We start from the raw sequence: 23,463 nt of genomic DNA, 5'->3' as shown, positions 1-23,463 counted from the left end.
TTCCACTCCAGTGTGTTTTTACAAGCGATTTTATCCTTGACTGTCCTTTCAAATTTGGTTTCTGTTAGTTCACACTTTGACCCCACTTTTCTCCCTGACTGTACTCGATTTTTTAGTGTTTTTTCCCGGTTATTGGATAGGAAATTTAGTGGGGATTCCAGAAATGTGCTTAAAACTGTCACTTTTCCACTCCAAGTGTGTTTTACAAGTGATTTTGTCCTTGACTGTCCTTTCAAATTTGGTTTCTGTTAGTTCACACTTTGACCCCACTTTTCTCCCTGACTGTACTCGATTTTTTAGTGTTTTTCCAGGTTGTTGGATAGGAAATTTAGTGGGGATTCCAGAAATGTGCTTAAAACTGTCACTTTTCCACTCCAAGTGTGTTTTACAAGTGATTTTGTCCTTGACTGTCCTTTCAAATTTGGTTTCTGTTAGTTCACACTTTGACCCCACTTTTCTCCCTGACTGTACTCGATTTTTTAGTGTTTTTCCAGGTTGTTGGATAGGAAATTTAGTGGGGATTCCAGAAATGTGCTTAAAACTGTCACTTTTCCACTGCAAGTGTGTTTTACAAGCGATTTTATCCTTGACTGTCCTTTCAAATTGGTTTCTGTTAGTTCACACTTTGACCCCACTTTTCTCCCTGACTGTACTCGATTTTTTAGTGTTTTTCCCGGTTATTGGATAGGAAATTTAGTGGGGATTCCAGAAATGTGCTTAAAACTGCCACTTTTCCACTCCAAGTGTGTTTTACAAGCGATTTTATCCTTGACTGTCCTTTTAAACTGTGATTCTGTCAATGCAAACTTTGACTTCGTTTTTCTATCGGACTGTACTCGATTTTTTAGTGTTTTTCCAGGTTGTTGGATAGGAAATTTAGTGGGGATTCCAGAAATGTGCTTAAAACTGTCACTTTTCCACTCCAAGTGTGTTTTACAAGCGATTTTATCCTTGACTGTCCTTTCAAATTGGTTTCTGTTAGTTCACACTTTGACCCCACTTTTCTCCCTGACTGTACTCGATTTTTTAGTGTTTTTCCCGGTTATTGGATAGGAAATTTAGTGGGGATTCCAGAAATGTGCTTAAAACTGCCACTTTTCCACTCCAAGTGTGTTTTACAAGCGATTTTATCCTTGACTGTCCTTTTAAACTGTGATTCTGTCAATGCAAACTTTGACTTCGTTTTTCTATCGGACTGTACTCGATTTTTTAGTGTTTTTCCAGGTTGTTGGATAGGAAATTTAGTGGGGATTCCAGAAATGTGCTTAAAACTGTCACTTTTCCACTCCAAGTGTGTTTTACAAGTGATTTTGTCCTTGACTGTCCTTTCAAATTTGGTTTCTGTTAGTTCACACTTTGACCCCACTTTTCTCCCTGACTGTACTCGATTTTTTAGTGTTTTTCCCGGTTATTGGATAGGAAATTTAGTGGGGATTCCAGAAATGTGCTTAAAACTGTCACTTTTCCACTGCAAGTGTGTTTTACAAGCGATTTTGTCCTTGACTGTCCTTTCAAATTGGTTTCTGTTAGTTCACACTTTGACCCCACTTTTCTCCCTGACTGTACTCGATTTTTTAGTGTTTTTCCCGGTTATTGGATAGGAAATTTAGTGGGGATTCCAGAAATGTGCTTAAAACTGTCACTTTTCCACTGCAAGTGTGTTTTACAAGCGATTTTGTCCTTGACTGTCCTTTCAAATTTGGTTTCTGTTAGTTCACACTTTGACCCCACTTTTCTCCCTGACTGTACTCGATTTTTTAGTGTTTTTCCCGGTTATTGGATAGGAAATTTAGTGGGGATTCCAGAAATGTGCTTAAAACTGTCACTTTTCCACTCCAAGTGTGTTTTACAAGTGATTTTGTCCTTGACTGTCCTTTCAAATTGGTTTCTGTTAGTTCACACTTTGACCCCACTTTTCTCCCTGACTGTACTCGATTTTTTAGTGTTTTTCCCGGTTATTGGATAGGAAATTTAGTGGGGATTCCAGAAATGTGCTTAAAACTGCCACTTTTCCACTCCAAGTGTGTTTTACAAGCGATTTTATCCTTGACTGTCCTTTTAAACTGTGATTCTGTCAATGCAAACTTTGACTTCGTTTTTCTATCGGACTGTACTCGATTTTTTAGTGTTTTTCCAGGTTGTTGGATAGGAAATTTAGTGGGGATTCCAGAAATGTGCTTAAAACTGTCACTTTTCCACTCCAAGTGTGTTTTACAAGTGATTTTGTCCTTGACTGTCCTTTCAAATTTGGTTTCTGTTAGTTCACACTTTGACCCCACTTTTCTCCCTGACTGTACTCGATTTTTTAGTGTTTTTCCCGGTTATTGGATAGGAAATTTAGTGGGGATTCCAGAAATGTGCTTAAAACTGTCACTTTTCCACTCCAAGTGTGTTTTACAAGTGATTTTGTCCTTGACTGTCCTTTCAAATTTGGTTTCTGTTAGTTCACACTTTGACCCCACTTTTCTCCCTGACTGTACTCGATTTTTTAGTGTTTTTCCCGGTTATTGGATAGGAAATTTAGTGGGGATTCCAGAAATGTGCTTAAAACTGCCACTTTTCCACTCCAAGTGTGTTTTACAAGTGATTTTGTCCTTGACTGTCCTTTCAAATTTGGTTTCTGTTAGTTCACACTTTGACCCCACTTTTCTCCCTGACTGTACTCGATTTTTTAGTGTTTTTCCCGGTTATTGGATAGGAAATTTAGTGGGGATTCCAGAAATGTGCTTAAAACTGCCACTTTTCCACTCCAAGTGTGTTTTACAAGTGATTTTGTCCTTGACTGTCCTTTCAAATTTGGTTTCTGTTAGTTCACACTTTGACCCCACTTTTCTCCCTGACTGTACTCGATTTTTTAGTGTTTTTCCCGGTTATTGGATAGGAAATTTAGTGGGGATTCCAGAAATGTGCTTAAAACTGTCACTTTTCCACTCCAAGTGTGTTTTACAAGTGATTTTGTCCTTGACTGTCCTTTCAAATTTGGTTTCTGTTAGTTCACACTTTGACCCCACTTTTCTCCCTGACTGTACTCGATTTTTTAGTGTTTTTCCCGGTTATTGGATAGGAAATTTAGTGGGGATTCCAGAAATGTGCTTAAAACTGTCACTTTTCCACTCCAAGTGTGTTTTACAAGTGATTTTGTCCTTGACTGTCCTTTCAAATTTGGTTTCTGTTAGTTCACACTTTGCCCCCACTTTTCTCCCTGACTGTACTCGATTTTTTAGTGTTTTTCCCGGTTATTGGATAGGAAATTTAATGAGGATTCCAGAAATGTGCTTAAAACTGTCACTTTTCCACTCCAAGTGTGTTTTACAAGCGATTTTGTCCCTGACTGTCCTTTCAAACTGTCTTTCTGTCAGTTCACACTTTGACTTCGTTTTTCTACTTGACTGTACTCGATTTTTTAGTGTTTTTCCAGGTTATTGGATAGGAAATTTAATGAGGATTCCAGAAATGTGCTTAAAACTGTCATTTTTCACTCCAAGTGTGTTTTACAAGCGATTTTATCCTTGACTGTCCTTTCAAATTGGTTTCTGTTAGTTCACACTTTGACCCCACTTTTCTCCCTGACTGTACTCGATTTTTTAGTGTTTTTCCCGGTTATTGGATAGGAAATTTAGTGGGGATTCCAGAAATGTGCTTAAAACTGCCACTTTTCCACTCCAAGTGTGTTTTACAAGCGATTTTATCCTTGACTGTCCTTTTAAACTGTGATTCTGTCAATGCAAACTTTGACTTCGTTTTTCTATCGGACTGTACTCGATTTTTTAGTGTTTTTCCAGGTTGTTGGATAGGAAATTTAGTGGGGATTCCAGAAATGTGCTTAAAACTGTCACTTTTCCACTCCAAGTGTGTTTTACAAGTGATTTTGTCCTTGACTGTCCTTTCAAATTTGGTTTCTGTTAGTTCACACTTTGACCCCACTTTTCTCCCTGACTGTACTCGATTTTTTAGTGTTTTTCCCGGTTATTGGATAGGAAATTTAGTGGGGATTCCAGAAATGTGCTTAAAACTGTCACTTTTCCACTGCAAGTGTGTTTTACAAGCGATTTTGTCCTTGACTGTCCTTTCAAATTGGTTTCTGTTAGTTCACACTTTGACCCCACTTTTCTCCCTGACTGTACTCGATTTTTTAGTGTTTTTCCCGGTTATTGGATAGGAAATTTAGTGGGGATTCCAGAAATGTGCTTAAAACTGTCACTTTTCCACTGCAAGTGTGTTTTACAAGCGATTTTGTCCTTGACTGTCCTTTCAAATTTGGTTTCTGTTAGTTCACACTTTGACCCCACTTTTCTCCCTGACTGTACTCGATTTTTTAGTGTTTTTCCCGGTTATTGGATAGGAAATTTAGTGGGGATTCCAGAAATGTGCTTAAAACTGTCACTTTTCCACTCCAAGTGTGTTTTACAAGTGATTTTGTCCTTGACTGTCCTTTCAAATTGGTTTCTGTTAGTTCACACTTTGACCCCACTTTTCTCCCTGACTGTACTCGATTTTTTAGTGTTTTTCCCGGTTATTGGATAGGAAATTTAGTGGGGATTCCAGAAATGTGCTTAAAACTGCCACTTTTCCACTCCAAGTGTGTTTTACAAGCGATTTTATCCTTGACTGTCCTTTTAAACTGTGATTCTGTCAATGCAAACTTTGACTTCGTTTTTCTATCGGACTGTACTCGATTTTTTAGTGTTTTTCCAGGTTGTTGGATAGGAAATTTAGTGGGGATTCCAGAAATGTGCTTAAAACTGTCACTTTTCCACTCCAAGTGTGTTTTACAAGTGATTTTGTCCTTGACTGTCCTTTCAAATTTGGTTTCTGTTAGTTCACACTTTGACCCCACTTTTCTCCCTGACTGTACTCGATTTTTTAGTGTTTTTCCCGGTTATTGGATAGGAAATTTAGTGGGGATTCCAGAAATGTGCTTAAAACTGTCACTTTTCCACTCCAAGTGTGTTTTACAAGTGATTTTGTCCTTGACTGTCCTTTCAAATTTGGTTTCTGTTAGTTCACACTTTGACCCCACTTTTCTCCCTGACTGTACTCGATTTTTTAGTGTTTTTCCCGGTTATTGGATAGGAAATTTAGTGGGGATTCCAGAAATGTGCTTAAAACTGCCACTTTTCCACTCCAAGTGTGTTTTACAAGTGATTTTGTCCTTGACTGTCCTTTCAAATTTGGTTTCTGTTAGTTCACACTTTGACCCCACTTTTCTCCCTGACTGTACTCGATTTTTTAGTGTTTTTCCCGGTTATTGGATAGGAAATTTAGTGGGGATTCCAGAAATGTGCTTAAAACTGCCACTTTTCCACTCCAAGTGTGTTTTACAAGTGATTTTGTCCTTGACTGTCCTTTCAAATTTGGTTTCTGTTAGTTCACACTTTGACCCCACTTTTCTCCCTGACTGTACTCGATTTTTTAGTGTTTTTCCCGGTTATTGGATAGGAAATTTAGTGGGGATTCCAGAAATGTGCTTAAAACTGTCACTTTTCCACTCCAAGTGTGTTTTACAAGTGATTTTGTCCTTGACTGTCCTTTCAAATTTGGTTTCTGTTAGTTCACACTTTGACCCCACTTTTCTCCCTGACTGTACTCGATTTTTTAGTGTTTTTCCCGGTTATTGGATAGGAAATTTAGTGGGGATTCCAGAAATGTGCTTAAAACTGTCACTTTTCCACTCCAAGTGTGTTTTACAAGTGATTTTGTCCTTGACTGTCCTTTCAAATTTGGTTTCTGTTAGTTCACACTTTGCCCCCACTTTTCTCCCTGACTGTACTCGATTTTTTAGTGTTTTTCCCGGTTATTGGATAGGAAATTTAATGAGGATTCCAGAAATGTGCTTAAAACTGTCATTTTTCACTCCAAGTGTGTTTTACAAGCGATTTTGTCCCTGACTGTCCTTTCAAACTGTCTTTCTGTCAGTTCACACTTTGACTTCGTTTTTCTACTTGACTGTACTCGATTTTTTAGTGTTTTTCCAGGTTATTGGATAGGAAATTTAATGAGGATTCCAGAAATGTGCTTAAAACTGTCATTTTTCACTCCAAGTGTGTTTTACAAGCGATTTTGTCCTTGACTGTCCTTTCAAATTGTGTTTCTGTTAGTTCACACTTTGACTTCGTTTTTCTACCTGAGTGTACCTGATTTTTTTGTATTTTTTGTGTCATTTGATAGGAAATTTAATGAGGATTCCAGAAATGTGCTTAAAACTGTCACTTTTCCACTCCAAGTGTGTTTTACAAGCGATTTTGTCCTTGACTGTCCTTTCAAATTGTGTTTCTGTTAGTTCACACTTTGACTTCGTTTTTCTACCTGAGTGTACCTGATTTTTTTGTATTTTTTGTGTCATTTGATAGGAAATTTAATGAGGATTCCAGAAATGTGCTTAAAACTGTCACTTTTCCACTCCAAGTGTGTTTTACAAGCGATTTTGTCCTTGACTGTCCTTTCAAATTGTGTTTCTGTTAGTTCACACTTTGACTTCGTTTTTCTACCTGAGTGTACCTGATTTTTTTGTATTTTTTGTGTCATTTGATAGGAAATTTAATGAGGATTCCAGAAATGTGCTTAAAACTGTCACTTTTCCACTCCAAGTGTGTTTTACAAGCGATTTTGTCCTTGACTGTCCTTTCAAATTGTGTTTCTGTTAGTTCACACTTTGACTTCGTTTTTCTACCTGAGTGTACCTGATTTTTTTGTATTTTTTGTGTCATTTGATAGGAAATTTAATGAGGATTCCAGAAATGTGCTTAAAACTGTCACTTTTCCACTCCAAGTGTGTTTTACAAGCGATTTTGTCCGTGACTGTCCTTCCAAACTGTGTTTCAGTCAGTTCAAACTTTGAGTTCGTTTTTCTCCCTGACTGTACCAAATTTGTTAGTGTTTTTCCAACTTGTTGGATAGGAAATTTAGTGAGGATTTCAGAAATGTGCTTAAATCTGTCACTTTTCAACTCCAAGTGTGTTTTATAAGCGATTTTGTCCTTGACTGTCCTTTCAAACTGTGTTTCTGTCAGTTCACACTTTGACTTCGTTTTTCTACCTGACTGTACTCGATTTTTTAGTGTTTTTCCAGGTTGTTGGATAGGAAATTTAATGGGGATTCCAGAAATGTGCTTAAAACTGTCACTTTTCCACTCCAAGTGTGTTTTACAAGCGATTTTGTCCTTGACTGTCTTTTCAAATTGTGTTTCTGTCAGTTCACACTTTGACTTCGTTTTTCTACCTGACTGTACCAAATTTTTTTGTGTTTTTTGTGTCATTTGATAGGAAATTTAATGAGGATTCCAGAAATGTGCTTAAAACTGTGACTTTTCCACTCCAAGTGTATTTTACCAGGAATTTTTTCTCTTTAAGTGTCATATTTAAGGTTTTTTTTCAAATTTTTTCATTCCGGCCCTGTGAAAACCTGGGAGGACTTAACCGACAAACAGTGATTTGTGGATATGTCATTCTTGGGACTTTCCTTGATAATTCAACGCAAAAACGACTTTGATATCTCTTTTACTTCCCAAGATATTCAATTTTTTCTGTTCCAGTGTCGTTTTTGCCTGGTTGCAATTTTGCCCATTCCAGCCCTGTAAAAACAGGGACAGACTTAAGGCAGTGTTGCCATTTGTTGATATGTCATTCTTGGGACTTTTCTTGATAATTCAGTGCAAAAACGACCTTGATACCTCTTTTACTTCCTGAGATATCCAATTTTTTGTTTTTTTGTTGTTTTTCAAACATTGGTCAACTTTGACGCCCTCTAGCGGCCAAACGTTTGAAGCTATCAATCCATGTTGCCATATCTTTGGATAGTCCACTTTATTGGCTACCCATCGACGTATAAAACTTCATACCTTGTCAGTCAAATATGACAGTTATTTAGATTCAAACGAATCAGTGCACGAAAAATGAATAGAAAATATTGGTCAACTTTGACGCCCTCTAGTGGCTAAACGTTTCAAGCTATCAACCCATGTTACCATATCTTTGGATAGCCCACTTTATTGGCTATCCATCGACGTATAAAACTTCCTACCTTGTCAGTGAAATTTGACAGTTATTTAGGTTCAAACGAAACAGTGCACGAAAATTGAATAGAAAATAAGGGTCAACTTTGACGCCCCCTAGCGGCCAAACGTTTGAAGCTATCAACCCATGTTGCCATATCTTTGGATAGCCCATTTCATTGGCTATCCATCGACGTATAAAACTTCCCACCTTGTCAGTCAAATTTGACAGTTATTTAGGTTCAAACGAAACAGTGCACGAAAATTAAATAGAAAATAATGGTCAACTTTGACGCCCCCTAGCGGCCAAACGTTTGAAGCTATCAACCCATGTTGCCATATCTTTGGATATCCCATTTTATTGGCTATCCATCGACGTATAAAACTTCACACCTTATCTGTCAAATTTGACAGTTATTCAGGTTTAAACCAAACGATGCAGAAAAATTGAACAGAAAACATTGGTCAAGTTTAACACCCCCTGGCGGCGAAACGAGTCAACCAATCAATCCATATGGTCATATCTTTGGAAAGCCCATTTCTCTGGCTATCCATCGGCATATAAAACTTTACTCTTGGCCTGTCAAATATGACAGTTATTCAGGCCTAAACAAAACACCGCAGAAAAATGTAACACAAATGTTTGATCCGTTTTGACGCCACCATAAGTACTACAACTGTCAAATCTGTCACGACAACTGTCGAATATGTCAACTGCGACTGTCATATCTGTCACGTCAACTGTCAAATCTGTCAACTACGACTGTCAAAGCTGTCACAACAACTGTCAAATATGTCGACTGAAACTGTCATATCTGTCACGTCAACTGTCAAATCTGTCACGACAACTGTAAAATCTGTCAACTACGACTGTCATCTGTCACGACAACTGTCAAATCTGTCAACTACAACAGTCAAATCTGTTACGACAATTGTCAAATCTGTCACTACAAGAGTCAAATCTGTCAACTACGACTGTCATCTGTCACGACAACTGTCAAATCTGTCAACTACGACTGTCAAATCTGTCACGTCAACTGTCAAATCTGTCAACTACGACTGTCAAATCTGTCACGTCAACTGTCAAATCTGTCAACTACGACTGTCAAATCTGTCACGACAACTGTCAAATCTGTCAACTACGACTGTCAAATCTGTCACGTCAACTGTCAAATCTGTTGTAGGTTGTAAATTTGCAGACATCACCGAATTCCAACGGATGAAACGTTCGAGTCGTAGCAGTTCCGGATCGAATAATGGCGAAAACCAACACCACAAAAGTTGTACGGAAAAAAAGGCCGCGATCAACGGAGAAACGGGAAAAAATGCGGTCACATCGAGAACGGCCCGTTTACAAAGAAGAGAAGCCCAAAAGGCCAATCAAGTGATGATTTTTCCCATTTTTTTTTGGAAATGTTTGGGTTAAAATCGTTTTTGTTTTACAGGAATTATTGCAAGCCGATCTGGTCAGATCGAATCTACTCGATGATCTGCAGAGTAACACGAGCAGTTGCCCGAGCGTGTTTAGCGATAACGATCCCGTTTGCGATGCCACCCAACAGAATAAGTGTTTCAATGACTGTCACGAGAGTGGAAAACTTGGTAAGTTTCACTTAACTCTGTTAGTTTTGGAGATATCGACAAACCGACTGCACTAGCGTGTTTTCCAGGCAATTTTAGCATAAAATGACGTTGAGATGAACGTTCTAGCTCAAATAGCAAAAAAGTTAGGTTTCATCACTTGGCAACCTCGCAAAAATGTAATTTTGTTATTTTTTGACTTGGACCCCTCAAGTGACCACTCGTTTTCGACTAATTTGGGGTCGCTGAATTCAAATCCGCAGTCAGATTTCACGTACCTCTCACACAGTTCGAGTTTTTTACAAAAACTTAGTTAACTCTGTCAGTTTTGCAGATATCGTCAAACCAACTGCACTAACGTGTTTTCCAAGCAGTTTTAGCATAAAATGACGTTGAGATGAACGTTCTAGCTTAAATAGCAAAAAAGTTAGGTTTGTAGCGTGGCAACGTTGCACAAACTGTCATTTTGTTATTTTTTAATTTGGACCCCTTGAGTGACCACTCGTTTTCGACTAATTTGGGGTCGCTGAATTCAAATCCGCAGTCAGATTTTACGTACCTCTCGCACAGCTCGAGCTTTTTGCAAAAACTTGGTTAACTCTGTCAGTTTTGGAGATATCGTCAAACCGACTGCACTAGCGTGTTTTCCAAGCAGTTTTAGCATAAAATGACGTTGAGATGAACGTTCTAGCTTAAATAGCAAAAAAGTTAGGTTTGTAGCGTGGCAACGTTGCACAAACTGTCATTTTGTTATTTTTTAATTTGGACCCCTTGAGTGACCACTCGTTTTCGACTAATTTGGGGTCGCTGAATCCAAATCCGCAGTCAGATTTCACGTACCTCTCACACAGCTCGAGTTTTTTGCAAAAAAGTGGTTAACTCTGTCAGTTTTGGAGATATCGTCAAACCGACTGCACCAGCGTGTTTTCCAGGGAATTTTAGCATAAAATGACGTCGAGATGAACGCTCTAGCTTAAATAGCAAAAAAGTTAGGTTTTGTCACTTGGCAACGTTGCACTAATTGTACTTTTGTTATTTTTTGACTTGGACCCCTCAAGTGACCACTCGTTTTCGACTAATTTGGGGTCGCTGAATTCAAATCCGCAGTCAGATTTTACGTACCTCTCACACAGTTCGAGTTTTTTGCAAAAACTTGGTTAACTCTGTCAGTTTTGCAGATATCGTGAAACCGACTGCACCAGCGTGTTTTCCAGGCAATTTTAGCATAAAATGACGTTGAGATGAACGCTCTAGCTTAAATAGCAAAAAAGTTAGGTTTGTAGCGTGGCAACGTTGCACAAACTGTCATTTTGTTATTTTTTAATTTGGACCCCTTGAGTGACCACTCGTTTTCGACTAATTTGGGGTCGCTGAATTCAAATCCGCAGTCAGATTTTACGTACCTCTCGCACAGCTCGAGCTTTTTGCAAAAACTTGGTTAACTCTGTCAGTTTTGGAGATATCGTCAAACCGACTGCACTAGCGTGTTTTCCAGGAAATTTTAGCATAAAATGACGTCGAGATGAACGCTCTAGCTTAAATAGCAAAAAAGTTAGGTTTTGTCACTTGGCAACGTTGCACTAATTGTACTTTTGTTATTTTTTGACTTGGACCCCTCAAGTGACCACTCGTTTTCGACTAATTTGGGGTCGCTGAATTCAAATCCGCAGTCAGATTTTACGTACCTCTCACACAGTTCGAGTTTTTTGCAAAAACTTGGTTAACTCTGTCAGTTTTGCAGATATCGTGAAACCGACTGCACCAGCGTGTTTTCCAGGCAATTTTAGCATAAAATGACGTTGAGATGAACGCTCTAGCTTAAATAGCAAAAAAGTTAGGTTTGTAGCGTGGCAACGTTGCACAAACTGTCATTTTGTTATTTTTTAATTTGGACCCCTTGAGTGACCACTCGTTTTCGACTAATTTGGGGTCGCTGAATCCAAATCCGCAGTCAGATTTCACGTACCTCTCACACAGCTCGAGTTTTTTGCAAAAAAGTGGTTAACTCTGTCAGTTTTGGAGATATCGTCAAACCGACTGCACCAGCGTGTTTTCCAGGGAATTTTAGCATAAAATGACGTTGAGATGAACGTTCTAGCTCAAATAGCAAAAAAGTTAGGTTTTATCACTTGGCAACGTTGCACAAACTGTAATTTTGTTATTTTTTGACTTGGACCCCTCAAGTGACCACTCGTTTTTGACTAATTTGGGGTCGCTGAATTCAAATCCGCAGTCAGATTTCACGTACCTCTCACACAGTTCGAGTTTTTTGCAAAAACTTGGTTAACTCTGTCAGTTTTGGAGATATCGTCAAACCGACTGCACCAGCGTGTTTTCCAGGAAATTTTAGCATAAAATGGCGTTGAGATGAACGCTCTAGCTTGAATAGCAAAAAAGTTAGGTTTCATCACTTGGCAACCTCGCAAAAATGTAATTTTGTTATTTTTTGACTTGGACCCCTCAAGTGACCACTCGTTTTCGACTAATTTGGGGTCGCTGAATCCAAATCCGCAGTCAGATTTCACGTACCTCTCACACAGTTCGAGTTTTTTGCAAAAACTTGGTTAACTCTGTCAGTTTTGGAGATATCGTCAAACCGACTGCACCAGCGTGTTTTCCAGGAAATTTTAGCATAAAATGGCGTTGAGATGAACGCTCTAGCTTGAATAGCAAAAAAGTTAGGTTTCATCACTTGGCAACCTCGCAAAAATGTAATTTTGTTATTTTTTGACTTGGACCCCTCAAGTGACCACTCGTTTTCGACTAATTTGGGGTCGCTGAATCCAAATCCGCAGTCAGATTTCACGTACCTCTCACACAGTTCGAGTTTTTTGCAAAAACTTGGTTAACTCTGTCAGTTTTGGAGATATCGTCAAACCGACTGCACTAGCGTGTTTTCCAGGCAATTTTAGCATAAAATGACGTTGAGATGAACGTTCTAGCTCAAATAGCAAAAAAGTTAGGTTTCATCACTTGGCAACCTCGCAAAAATGTAATTTTGTTATTTTTTGACTTGGACCCCTCAAGTGACCACTCGTTTTCGACTAATTTGGGGTCGCTGAATCCAAATCCGCAGTCAGATTTTACGTACCTCTCACACAGTTCGAGTTTTTTGCGAAAACTTGGTTAACTCTGTCAGTTTTGGAGATATCGTCAAACCGACTGCACTAGCGTGTTTTCCAGGCAATTTTAGCATAAAATGACGTTGAGATGAACGCTCTAGCTTAAATAGCAAAAAAGTTAGGTTTGTGGCGTGGCAACGTTGCACAAACTGTCATTTTGTTATTTTTTAATTTGGACCCCTTGAGTGACCACTCGTTTTCGACTAATTTGGGGTCGCTGAATCCAAATCCGCAGTCAGATTTTACGTACCTCTCACACAGTTCGAGTTTTTTGCGAAAACTTGGTTAACTCTGTCAGTTTTGGAGATATCGTCAAACCGACTGCACTAGCGTGTTTTCCAGGCAATTTTAGCATAAAATGACGTTGAGATGAACGCTCTAGCTTAAATAGCAAAAAAGTTAGGTTTGTAGCGTGGCAACGTTGCACAAACTGTCATTTTGTTATTTTTTAATTTGGACCCCTTGAGTGACCACTCGTTTTCGACTAATTTGGGGTCGCTGAATCCAAATCCGCAGTCAGATTTCACGTACCTCTCGCACAGCTCGAGCTTTTTGCAAAAACTTGGTTAACTCTGTCAGTTTTGCAGATATCGTGAAACCGACTGCACCAGCGTGTTTTCCAGGCAATTTTAGCATAAAATGACGTTGAGATGAACGCTCTAGCTTGAATAGCAAAAAAGTTAGGTTTCATCACTTGGCAACCTCGCAAAAATGTAATTTTGTTATTTTTTGACTTGGACCCCTTGAGTGACCACTCGTTTTTGACTAATTTGGGGTCGCTGAATTCAAATCCGCAGTCAGATTTCACGTACCTCTCACACAGCTCGAGTTTTTTGCAAAAAAGTGGTTAACTCTGTCAGTTTTGGAGATATCGTAAATCTGGCAACGGGAGTGAATTTTCCGTCCCCAAGTTAATCGAAAACGAGTACAAACTCGACTGGATGGTATTTTTGACAGTTTTGACATGTGTGACAGTTGATAGGTGACACTCGGGGACGCTTCCTGTTGAACAAATGACAGAACTGTCAAAATACGCTAAATATTGTCAATATTGCTAAAACTCCACTTTACCCTCTGACAGTGTAGATTTTGACAGTGTCCTCGAGTGTCACTTATCAGTATGTCAAAACTGTCAAAAAGTCTAGAAATGTTGCAAAATATCTAAACATGTTGAAAAAGACCTGAAAATGTTATAAAAGCTTTAAAAATGTTCTAGAAAGTCTAAAAATGTTACTGAAAGTTCAGAAATGTTGCAAAATATCTAAAAAATGTTGAAAAAGGCCTGAAAATGTTTCAGAAAGTCTAAAAATGTTGCTGAAAATTTAAAAATGTTGCAAAATATCTAAAAATGTTGAAAAAGGTCTGAAAATGTTTCAGAAAGTCTAAAAATGTTACTGAAAGTTCAGAAATGTTGCAAAATACCTAAAAATGTTGAAAAAGGCCTGAAAATGTTTTATAAAGTCTAAAAATGTTGCTGCCAATTTAGAAATGTTTCAAAATCTCAAAAAATGTTGTAGAAAGTTTAAAAATATTGAAAAAGACCTGAAAATACTTCAGAAAGTGTAAAAATGTTACTGAAAGTTCAGAAATGTTGCAAAATATCTAAAAATGTTGAAAAAGGTCTGAAAATGTTTCAGAAAGTCTAAAAATGTTACTGAAAGTTCAGAAATGTTGCAAAATATCAAAAAATTTGGAAAAAGGCCTGAAAATGTTCCAGAAAGTCTAAAAATGTTACTGAAAGTTTAGAAATGTTGCAAAATATCTAAAAATGTGGAAAAAGGCCTGAAAATGTTCTAGAAAGTCTAAAAATGTTGCTGAAAGTTTAGAAATGTTGCAAAATATTTTAAAATGTTGGAAAAGGCCAGAAAATGTTCTAGAAAGTCTAAAATGTTACTGAAAGTTTAGAAATGTTGCAAAATATCTAAAAATGTTGAAAAAGGCCTGAAAATGTTCCAGAAAGTCTGAAAATGTTACTGAACGTTTATAAATGTTGCAAAATATCTAAAAATGTTGAAACAGGCCTGAAAATGTTCGTGAAAGTCTAAAAATGTTAATGAAAGTTTAGAAATGTTGCAAAATATCAAAAAATGTTGAAAAAGACCTGAAAATGTTTCAGAAAGTCTAAAAATGTCGAAAAAGGCCTGAAAATGTTTCAGAAAGTCTAAAAATGTTACTGAAAGTTCAGAAATGTTACAAAATATCTAAAAATGTGGAAAAAGGCTTGAAAATGTTCCAGAAAGTCTGAAAATGTTACTGAAAGTTCAGAAATGTTGCAAAATATCAAAAAATTTGGAAAAAGGCCTGAAAATGTTCCAGAAAGTCTAAAAATGTTACTGAAAGTTTAGAAATGTTGCAAAATATCTAAAAATGTGGAAAAAGGCCTGAAAATGTTCTAGAAAGTCTAAAAATGTTGCTGAAAGTTTAGAAATGTTGCAAAATATTTTAAAATGTTGGAAAAGGCCAGAAAATGTTCTAGAAAGTCTAAAATGTTACTGAAAGTTTAGAAATGTTGCAAAATATCTAAAAATGTTGAAAAAGGCCTGAAAATGTTCCAGAAAGTCTGAAAATGTTACTGAACGTTTATAAATGTTGCAAAATATCTAAAAATGTTGAAACAGGCCTGAAAATGTTCGTGAAAGTCTAAAAATGTTAATGAAAGTTTAGAAATGTTGCAAAATATCTAAATATGTTGAAAAAGGCCTGAAAATGTTCGTGAAAGTCTAAAAATGTTACTGAAAGTTTAGAAATGTTGCAAAATATCTAAATATGTTGAAAAAGGCCTGAAAATGTTCTAGAAAGTCTAAAAATGTTGCTGCAAATTTAGAAATGTTGCAAAATATCTAAAAATGTTGAAAAAGGCCTGAAAGTCTAAAAATGTTACTAAAAGTTCAGAAATGTTGCAAAATATCTAAAAATGTTGAAAATGGCCTGAAAATGTTTCAGAAAGTCTAAAAATGTTACTGAAAGTTTAGAAATGTTGCAAAATATCTAAAAATGTTGAAAAAGGCCTGAAAGTCTAAAAATGTTACTAAAAGTTCAGAAATGTTGCAAAATATCTAAAAATGTTGAAAATGGCCTGAAAATGTTTCAGAAAGTCTAAAAATGTTACTGAAAGTTTAGAAATGTTGCAAAATATCAAAAAATGTTGAGAAAGGCCTGAAAATGTTTCAGAAAGTCTAAAAATGTTACTGAAAGTTCAGAAATGTTACAAAATATCTAAAAATGTTGAAAAAGGCCTGAAAATGTTCCAGAAAGTCTAAAAATGTTACTGAAAGTTTAGAAATGTTGCAAAATATCTAAAAATGTTGAAAAAGGTCTGAAAATGTTCCAGAAAGTCTAAAAATGTTACTGAAAGTTTAGAAATGTTGCAAAATATCTAAAAATGTTGAAAAAGGCCTGAAAATGTTTCAGGAAGTCTAAAAATGTTACTGAAAGTTTATAAATGTTGCAAAATATCTAAAAATGTGGAAAAAGGCCTGAAAATGTTCTAGAAAGCCTTAAAATGTTGCTGCAAATTTAGAAATGTTGCAAAATATCTAGAAATGTTGAAAAAGGCCTGAAAATGTTTCAGAAAGTCTAAAAATGTTACTGAAAGTTCAGAAATGTTGCAAAATATCTAAAAATATTGAAAAAGGCCTGAAAATGTTTCAGAAAGTCTAAAAATGTTGCTGAAAATTTAAAAATGTTGCAAAATATCTAAAAATATTGAAAAGGACCTAAAAAGGTTCCAGAAAGTCTAAAAATGTTGCTGCAAATTTAGACATGTTTCAAAATGTCAAAAAATGTTCTAGAAAGTCTAAAAATGTTACTGAAAGTTCAGAAATGTTGCAAAATATCTGAAAATGTTGAAAAAGGACTGGACATGTTTCAGAAAGTCTAAAAATGTTGAAAAAGGCCTGAAAATGTTCGAGAAAGTCTAAAAATGTTACTGAAAGTTCAGAAATATTGCAAAATATCTAAAAAGGCATGAAAATGTTTCAGAAATTCTAAAAATGTTACTGAAAGTTCAGAAATGTTGCAAAATATCTAAAAATGTTGAAAAAGGCCTGAAAATGTTCGAGAAAGTCTAAAAATGTTACTGAAAGTTTAAAAATGTTGCAAAATATCTAAAAATGTTGAAAAAGGCCTGAAAATGTTTTAGAAATTCTAAAAATGTTACTGAAAGTTTGGAAATGTTGCAAAATATCTAAAAATGTTAAAAGGCCTGAAAATGTTTCGGAAAGTCTACAAATGTTACTGAAAGTTCAGAAATGTTGCAAAATATCTAAAAAGGCATGAAAATGTTTCAGAAAGTCTAAAAATGTTGCTGCAAATTTAGAAATGTTGCAAAATATCTAAAAATGTTGAAAAAGGCCTGAAAATGTTTCAGAAAGTCTAAAACGGAATCGCAAATTTTGACAGGTTGTCAGATCGCTTCAACCAGCTGTAACTCGGTTATTTTGACAGATACGTCAAAATGACAGAGAAACACTTTTGTAAGACACACTTCAAGCTTTCTAAAAATGTCGTAAAATTATGCGATCGGTGTACAAATAATGCCGGTAGAGGGCGTCAAAGTTTCTCGTACATTTTTTGGAAAAATCTCAAATTTTGACAGCTTGTCTTAACTACATGTAACTCGGTTATTTTGACAGATACGTCAAAATGACAAAGAAACACTTTTGTAAGGCACACTTTAAGCGTTCTAAAAATGTACTAAAATCGTGTGATCGCATGACAAATAACGCCGCTAGAGGGCGTCAAAGTTGCTCGTAAATTTAAAAAAAATCCCAAATTTTAACAGGTTACCGCCTCGCTTCAACCGGCCGTAACTTGATTATTTTGACAGATACGTCAAAATGACAGAGAAACAGTTTTGTGGAGCACATTTCAAGCTTTCCAAAAATGTCCTAAAATCAGGCAGTAATGCTACAAATAACACCGCTAGAGGGCGTCAAAGTTTCCTAAAAAAATTTTTTTTTTGGAAAAATCACAAATTTTGACACGTTGTCAGATCGTTTCGTTGTCGCTATTTTTACGCTTTTAATTTGCAGCAAATGAGTCGGAAGAGTCGACCGGAATCACGCTCCGGAATCACAAATGTCTGGCGTCGGAGGCGGCGCCGAAACTGGCGCAGGGTTGCCACGTCTACGTCGCCAACAACAACAACCATTCCATCGCGACCACGTGCAATTTGCGGCGAAATCGCCGGAAAAAACACAAAGCGAAACGGTTAAAAGAGCCGGCAACGCCGCCGCGCGCACACGTCACCAGTGACAGTTGTGACGCGGCGCGCGCCAGTGACGTGTACGAGTTTCGCGACGACGCCGCCAGTGACGTAATCGTTCCGTTGCGCAAAAAGGAGGAGGATAGTGCGGAAAGAGAAGAGAGTATTGAGGCAGTCGATGACGTAATGAGGGCGGTTTCAGACAGCGCAAAGTGTGAGGAGGAGTGTGATAATTGGAGTTCTAATGAGGTGAGTTATTTTTGAGAAAACTTTAAATATCTCGAAAACTAGATCGTTTTTTTTGGCATTTTTTGGGTCACCGTGTAGCTCCGAGTGTGCGCAATCCACTGATCTAAAAATATACAGGGTGTCCCATTTGAAATTATCGACTTTTGAGCCACTTTAGCAAGCAATTTCTTCGCAGAGTTAAGACCAACTTTGACCTCAAATATCTCGTAAACTAAACAATTTTGACGAGATTTTTTTTGGGCCACCCTGTAGCTGCTGACGAGCAGAATCGAATGACGTAATAATATACAGGGTGTCCCATTTGAAATAGTGCAGTTTTTTGAATTTGAATGCAGCGCTGAATCAAGTTTGAAGTTGAGATTAATGACACGTTTCACCCTGTATATCTCGTAAACTAAACAATTTTGACAAGACTTTTTTGGGTCACCCTGTAGCTGCTGACGAGCAGAATCGAATGACGTAATAATATACAGGGTGTCCCATTTGAAATAGTGCAGTTTTTTTAATTTGAATGCAGCGCTGAATCAAGTTTGAAGTTGAGAGTAATGTCACGTTTCACCCTGTATATCTCGTAAACTAAACAATTTTGACAAGACTTTTTTGGGTCACCCTGTAGCTGCTGACGAGCAGAATCGAATGACGTAATAATATACAGGGTGTCCCATTTGAAATATTGCAGTTTTTTGAATTTGAATGCAGCGCTGAATCAAGTTTGAAGTTGAGAGTAATGTCACGTTTCACCCTGTATATCTCGTAAACTAAACAATTTTGACAAGACTTTTTTGGGTCACCCTGTAGCTGCTGACGAGCAGAATCGAATGACGTAATAATATACAGGGTGTCCCGTTTGAAATAGTGCAGTTTTTTTAATTTGAATGCAGCGCTGAATCAAGTTTGAAGTTGAGAGTAATGTCACGTTTCACCCTGTATATCTCGTAAACTAAACAATTTTGACAAGACTTTTTTGGGTCACCCTGTAGCTGCTGACGAGCAGAATCGAATGACGTAATAATATACAGGGTGTCCCATTTGAAATAGTGCAGTTTTTTGAATTTGAATGCAGCGCTGAATCAAGTTTGAAGTTGAGAGTAATGTCACGTTTCACCCTGTATATCTCGTAAACTAAACAATTTTGACAAGACTTTTTTGGGTCACCCTGTAGCTGCTGACGAGCAGAATCGAATGACGTAATAATATACAGGGTGTCCCATTTGAAATAGTGCAGTTTTTTGAATTTGAATGCAGCGCTGAATCAAGTTTGAAGTTGAGAGTAATGTCACGTTTCACCCTGTATATCTCGTAAACTAAACAATTTTGACAAGACTTTTTTGGGTCACCCTGTAGCTGCTGACGAGCAGAATCGAATGACGTAATAATATACAGGGTGTCCCATTTGAAATAGTGCAGTTTTTTGAATTTGAATGCAGCGCTGAATCAAGTTTGAAGTTGAGAGTAATGTCACGTTTCACCCTGTATATCTCGTAAACTAAACAATTTTGACAAGACTTTTTTGGGTCACCCTGTAGCTGCTGACGAGCAGAATCGAATGACGTAATAATATACAGGGTGTCCCGTTTGAAATAGTGCAGTTTTTTGAATTTGAATGCAGCGCTGAATCAAGTTTGAAGTTGAGATTAATGACACGTTTCACCCTGTATATTTCGGAAACTAAACAATTTTGACAGGACTTTTTTGGGTCACCCTGTAGCTGCTGACGAGCAGAATCGAATGACGTAATAATATACAGGGTGTCCCATTTGAAATAGTGCAGTTTTTTTAATTTGAATGCAGCGCTGAATCAAGTTTGAAGTTGAGATTAATGACACGTTTCACCCTGTATATTTCGGAAACTAAACAATTTTGACAGGACTTTTTTGGGTCACCCTGTAGCTGCTGACGAGCAGAATCGAATGACGTAATAATATACAGGGTGTCCCATTTGAAATAGTGCAGTTTTTTTAATTTGAATGCAGCGCTGAATCAAGTTTGAAGTTGAGATTAATGACACGTTTCACCCTGTATATTTCGGAAACTAAACAATTTTGACAGGACTTTTTTGGGTCACCCTGTAGCTGCTGACGAGCAGAATCGAATGACGTAATAATATACAGGGTGTCCCATTTGAAATAGTGCAGTTTTTTTAATTTGAATGCAGCGCTGAATCAAGTTTGAAGTTGAGATTAATGACACGTTTCACCCTGTATATTTCGGAAACTAAACAATTTTGACAGGACTTTTTTGGGTCACCCTGTAGCTGCTGACGAGCAGAATCGAATGACGTAATAATATACAGGGTGTCCCATTTGAAATAGTGCAGTTTTTTGAATTTGAATGCAGCGCTGAATCAAGTTTGAAGTTGAGAGTAATGTCACGTTTCACCCTGTATATCTCGTAAACTAAACAATTTTGACAAGACTTTTTTGGGTCACCCTGTAGCTGCTGACGAGCAGAATCGAATGACGTAATAATATACAGGGTGTCCCATTTGAAATAGTGCAGTTTTTTGAATTTGAATGTAGCGCTGAATCAAGTTTGAAGTTGAGATTAATGACACGTTTCACCCTGTATATTTCGGAAACTAAACAATTTTGACAGGACTTTTTTGGGTCACCCTGTAGCTGCTGACGAGCAGAATCGAATGACGTAATAATATACCGGGTGTCCCATATAAAATTGTGAAAAACTGTCAAAATTCCAACCATAAACATATAAAATTGTTTCCACACACTTTCCACAATGTTTGTGGGGTTTCAGTGATTTTTTATAGTTTCATGGTCTTGCGACCCGGATTTTGACATTTTTTGGTAGAGTGACAGTTCAAGTGACCTGTCAAACGTACAGGCACACGTCAAAACTGTCAAAATTCCAACCATAAACCTATAAAATGGTTTTCATACACTTTCCACAATGTTTGTGGGGTTTCAGTGATTTTTTATAGTTTCATGGTCTTGCGACCCGGATTTTGACATTTTTTGGTAGAGTGACAGTTCAAGTGACCTGTCAAACCTACCGGTACACGTCAAAACTGTCAAAATTCCAACCATAAACCTATAAAATGGTTTCCATACACTTTCCACAATGTAAGTGGAGTTTCAGTAATTTTTTATAGTTTCATGGTCTTGCGGTCTGGATTTTGACATTTTTTGGTACAATGACAGTTGAAGTGACCTGTCAAACTTTCAGGTACACGTCAAAACTGTCAAAATTCCAACCATAAACATATAAAATGGTTTCCACACACTTTCCACAATGTTTGTGGAGTTTCTGTAATTTTTTATAGTTTCATGGTCTTGCGACCCGGATTTTGACATTTTTTGGTAGAATGACAGTTGAAGTGACCTGTCAAACCTACCGGTACACGTCAAAACTGTCAAAATTCCAACCATAAACCTATAAAATGGTTTCCATACACTTTCCACAATGTAAGTGGAGTTTCAGTAATTTTTTATAGTTTCATGGTCTTGCGGCCTGGATTTTGACATTTTTTGGTAGAATGACAGTTCAAGTGACCTGTCAAACTTACAACTACACGTCAAAACTGTCAAAATTCCAACCATAAACATATAAAATGGTTTTCACACACTTTCCACAATGTTTGTGGAGTTTCAGGAATTTTTTATAGTTTCATGGTCTTGCGACCTGGATTTTGACATTTTTTGGTAGAATGACAGTTCAAGTGACCTGTCAAACCTACCGGTACACGTCAAAACTGTCAAAATTCCAACCATAAACCTATAAAATGGTTTCCACACACTTTCCACAATGTTTCTGGGGTTTCAGGGATTTTTTATAGTTTCATGGTCTTGCGACCTGGATTTTGACATTTTTTGGTACAATGACAGTTCAAGTGACCTGTCAAACCTACAGGTACACGTCAAAACTGTCAAAATTCCAACCATAAACCTATAAAATGGTTTCCACACACTTTCCACAATGTTTCTGGGGTTTCAGGAATTTTTTATAGTTTCATGGTCTTGCGACCTGGATTTTGACATTTTTTGGTAGAATGACAGTTCAAGTGACCTGTCAAACGTGGAGGTACACGTCAAAACTGTCAAAATTCCAACCATAAACATATAAAATGGTTTCCACACACTTTCCACAATGTTTGTGGAGTTTCAGGAATTTTTTATAGTTTCATGGTCTTGCGACCTGGATTTTGACATTTTTTGGTAAAATGACAGTTCAAGTGACCTGTCAAACCTTCATGTACACGTCAAAACTGTCAAAATTCCAACCATAAACATATAAAATGGTTTCCACACACTTTCCACAATGTTTGTGGAGTTTCAGGAATTTTTTATAGTTTCATGGTCTTGCGACCTGGATTTTGACATTTTTTGGTACAATGACAGTTCAAGTGACCTGTCAAACCTTCATGTACACGTCAAAACTGTCAAAATTCCAACCATAAACCTATAAAATGATTTCCTTAACATTTATGGGGATTCTGTAATTTTGTATAGTTTCATGGTCTTGCGACCTGGATTTTGACATTTTTTGGTAAAATGACAGTTGAAGTGACCTGTCAAACTTTCAGGTACACGTCAAAACTGTCAAAATTTCAACCATAAACCTCTAAAATGGTTTCCACACACTTTCCACAATGTTTGTGGAGTTTCAGGAATTTTTTATACTTTCATGGTGTTGCGGTCTGGATTTTGACATTTTTTGATAGAATGACAGTTCAAGTGACCTGTCAAACCTACCGGTACACGTCAAAACTGTCAAAATTCCAACCATAAACATATAAAATGGTTTCCACACACTTTCCACAATGTTTGTGGAGTTTCAGGAATTTTTTATAGTTTCATGGTCTTGCGACCTGGATTTTGACATTTTTTGGTACAATGACAGTTCAAGTGACCTGTCAAACCTTCATGTACACGTCAAAACTGTCAAAATTCCAACCATAAACCTATAAAATGATTTCCTTAACATTTATGGGGATTCTGTAATTTTTTATAGTTTCATGGTCTCGCGACCTAGATTTTGACATTTTTTGGTAGAATGACAGTTCAAGTGACCTGTCAAACCTACCGGTACACGTCAAAACTGTCAAAATTCCAACCATAAACCTATAAAATGGTTTCCACACACTTTCCACAATGTAAGTGGAGTTTCAGGAATTTTTTATAGTTTCATGGTCTTGCGACCTGGATTTTGACATTTTTTGGTACAATGACAGTTTAAGTGACCTGTCAAACCTACCAGTACACGTCAAAACTGTCAAAATTTCAACCATAAACCTATAAAATGGTTTCCACACACTTTCCACAATGTTTGTGGAGTTTCAGGAATTTTTTATAGTTTCA

General features: G+C 37.1%; 1 protein-coding gene and 1 long non-coding RNA gene across 7 annotated transcripts in view; one reads left to right on the top strand and one right to left on the bottom strand.

The window, feature by feature from the left end:
• Positions 1–23,463, top strand: part of Hmt4-20 (Histone methyltransferase 4-20) — a 59,355-nt gene that overhangs the window by 15,660 nt on the left and 20,232 nt on the right. For 5 of the 6 annotated variants that reach the window (XR_014180102.1, XM_081991162.1, XM_081991164.1 and 2 more), the window contains 3 exons: positions 9,175–9,374; positions 9,436–9,592; positions 17,727–18,148. Coding sequence is in view for 5 of the 6 variants with exons in the window: in XM_081991162.1 (XP_081847288.1) it covers positions 9,175–9,374; positions 9,436–9,592; positions 17,727–18,148 (779 nt within the window). In the remaining variant the exon portion in view is untranslated. The remainder of the gene's footprint in view (positions 1–9,174; positions 9,375–9,435; positions 9,593–17,726; positions 18,149–23,463) is intronic. The other variant, XM_081991165.1, reaches the window with a different exon arrangement.
• On the bottom strand, positions 10,246–11,316 carry LOC145736765 (uncharacterized). Its single transcript, XR_014180103.1, has 3 exons — positions 11,257–11,316; positions 10,694–10,974; positions 10,246–10,411 (listed from the first exon to the last, which is right to left on the bottom strand). It is a non-coding gene; the product is annotated as an uncharacterized LOC145736765 (long non-coding RNA).

This window comes from Ips typographus, linkage group LG12 (genome assembly GCF_016097725.1).
Source record: "Ips typographus isolate SLU linkage group LG12, UJ_Ityp_2.0, whole genome shotgun sequence".
Taxonomy (NCBI): domain Eukaryota; kingdom Metazoa; phylum Arthropoda; class Insecta; order Coleoptera; family Curculionidae; genus Ips; species Ips typographus.
The sequence above is the reverse complement of the archived record's forward strand: the minus strand, read 5'-3'. Positions and strand labels throughout refer to the sequence as shown.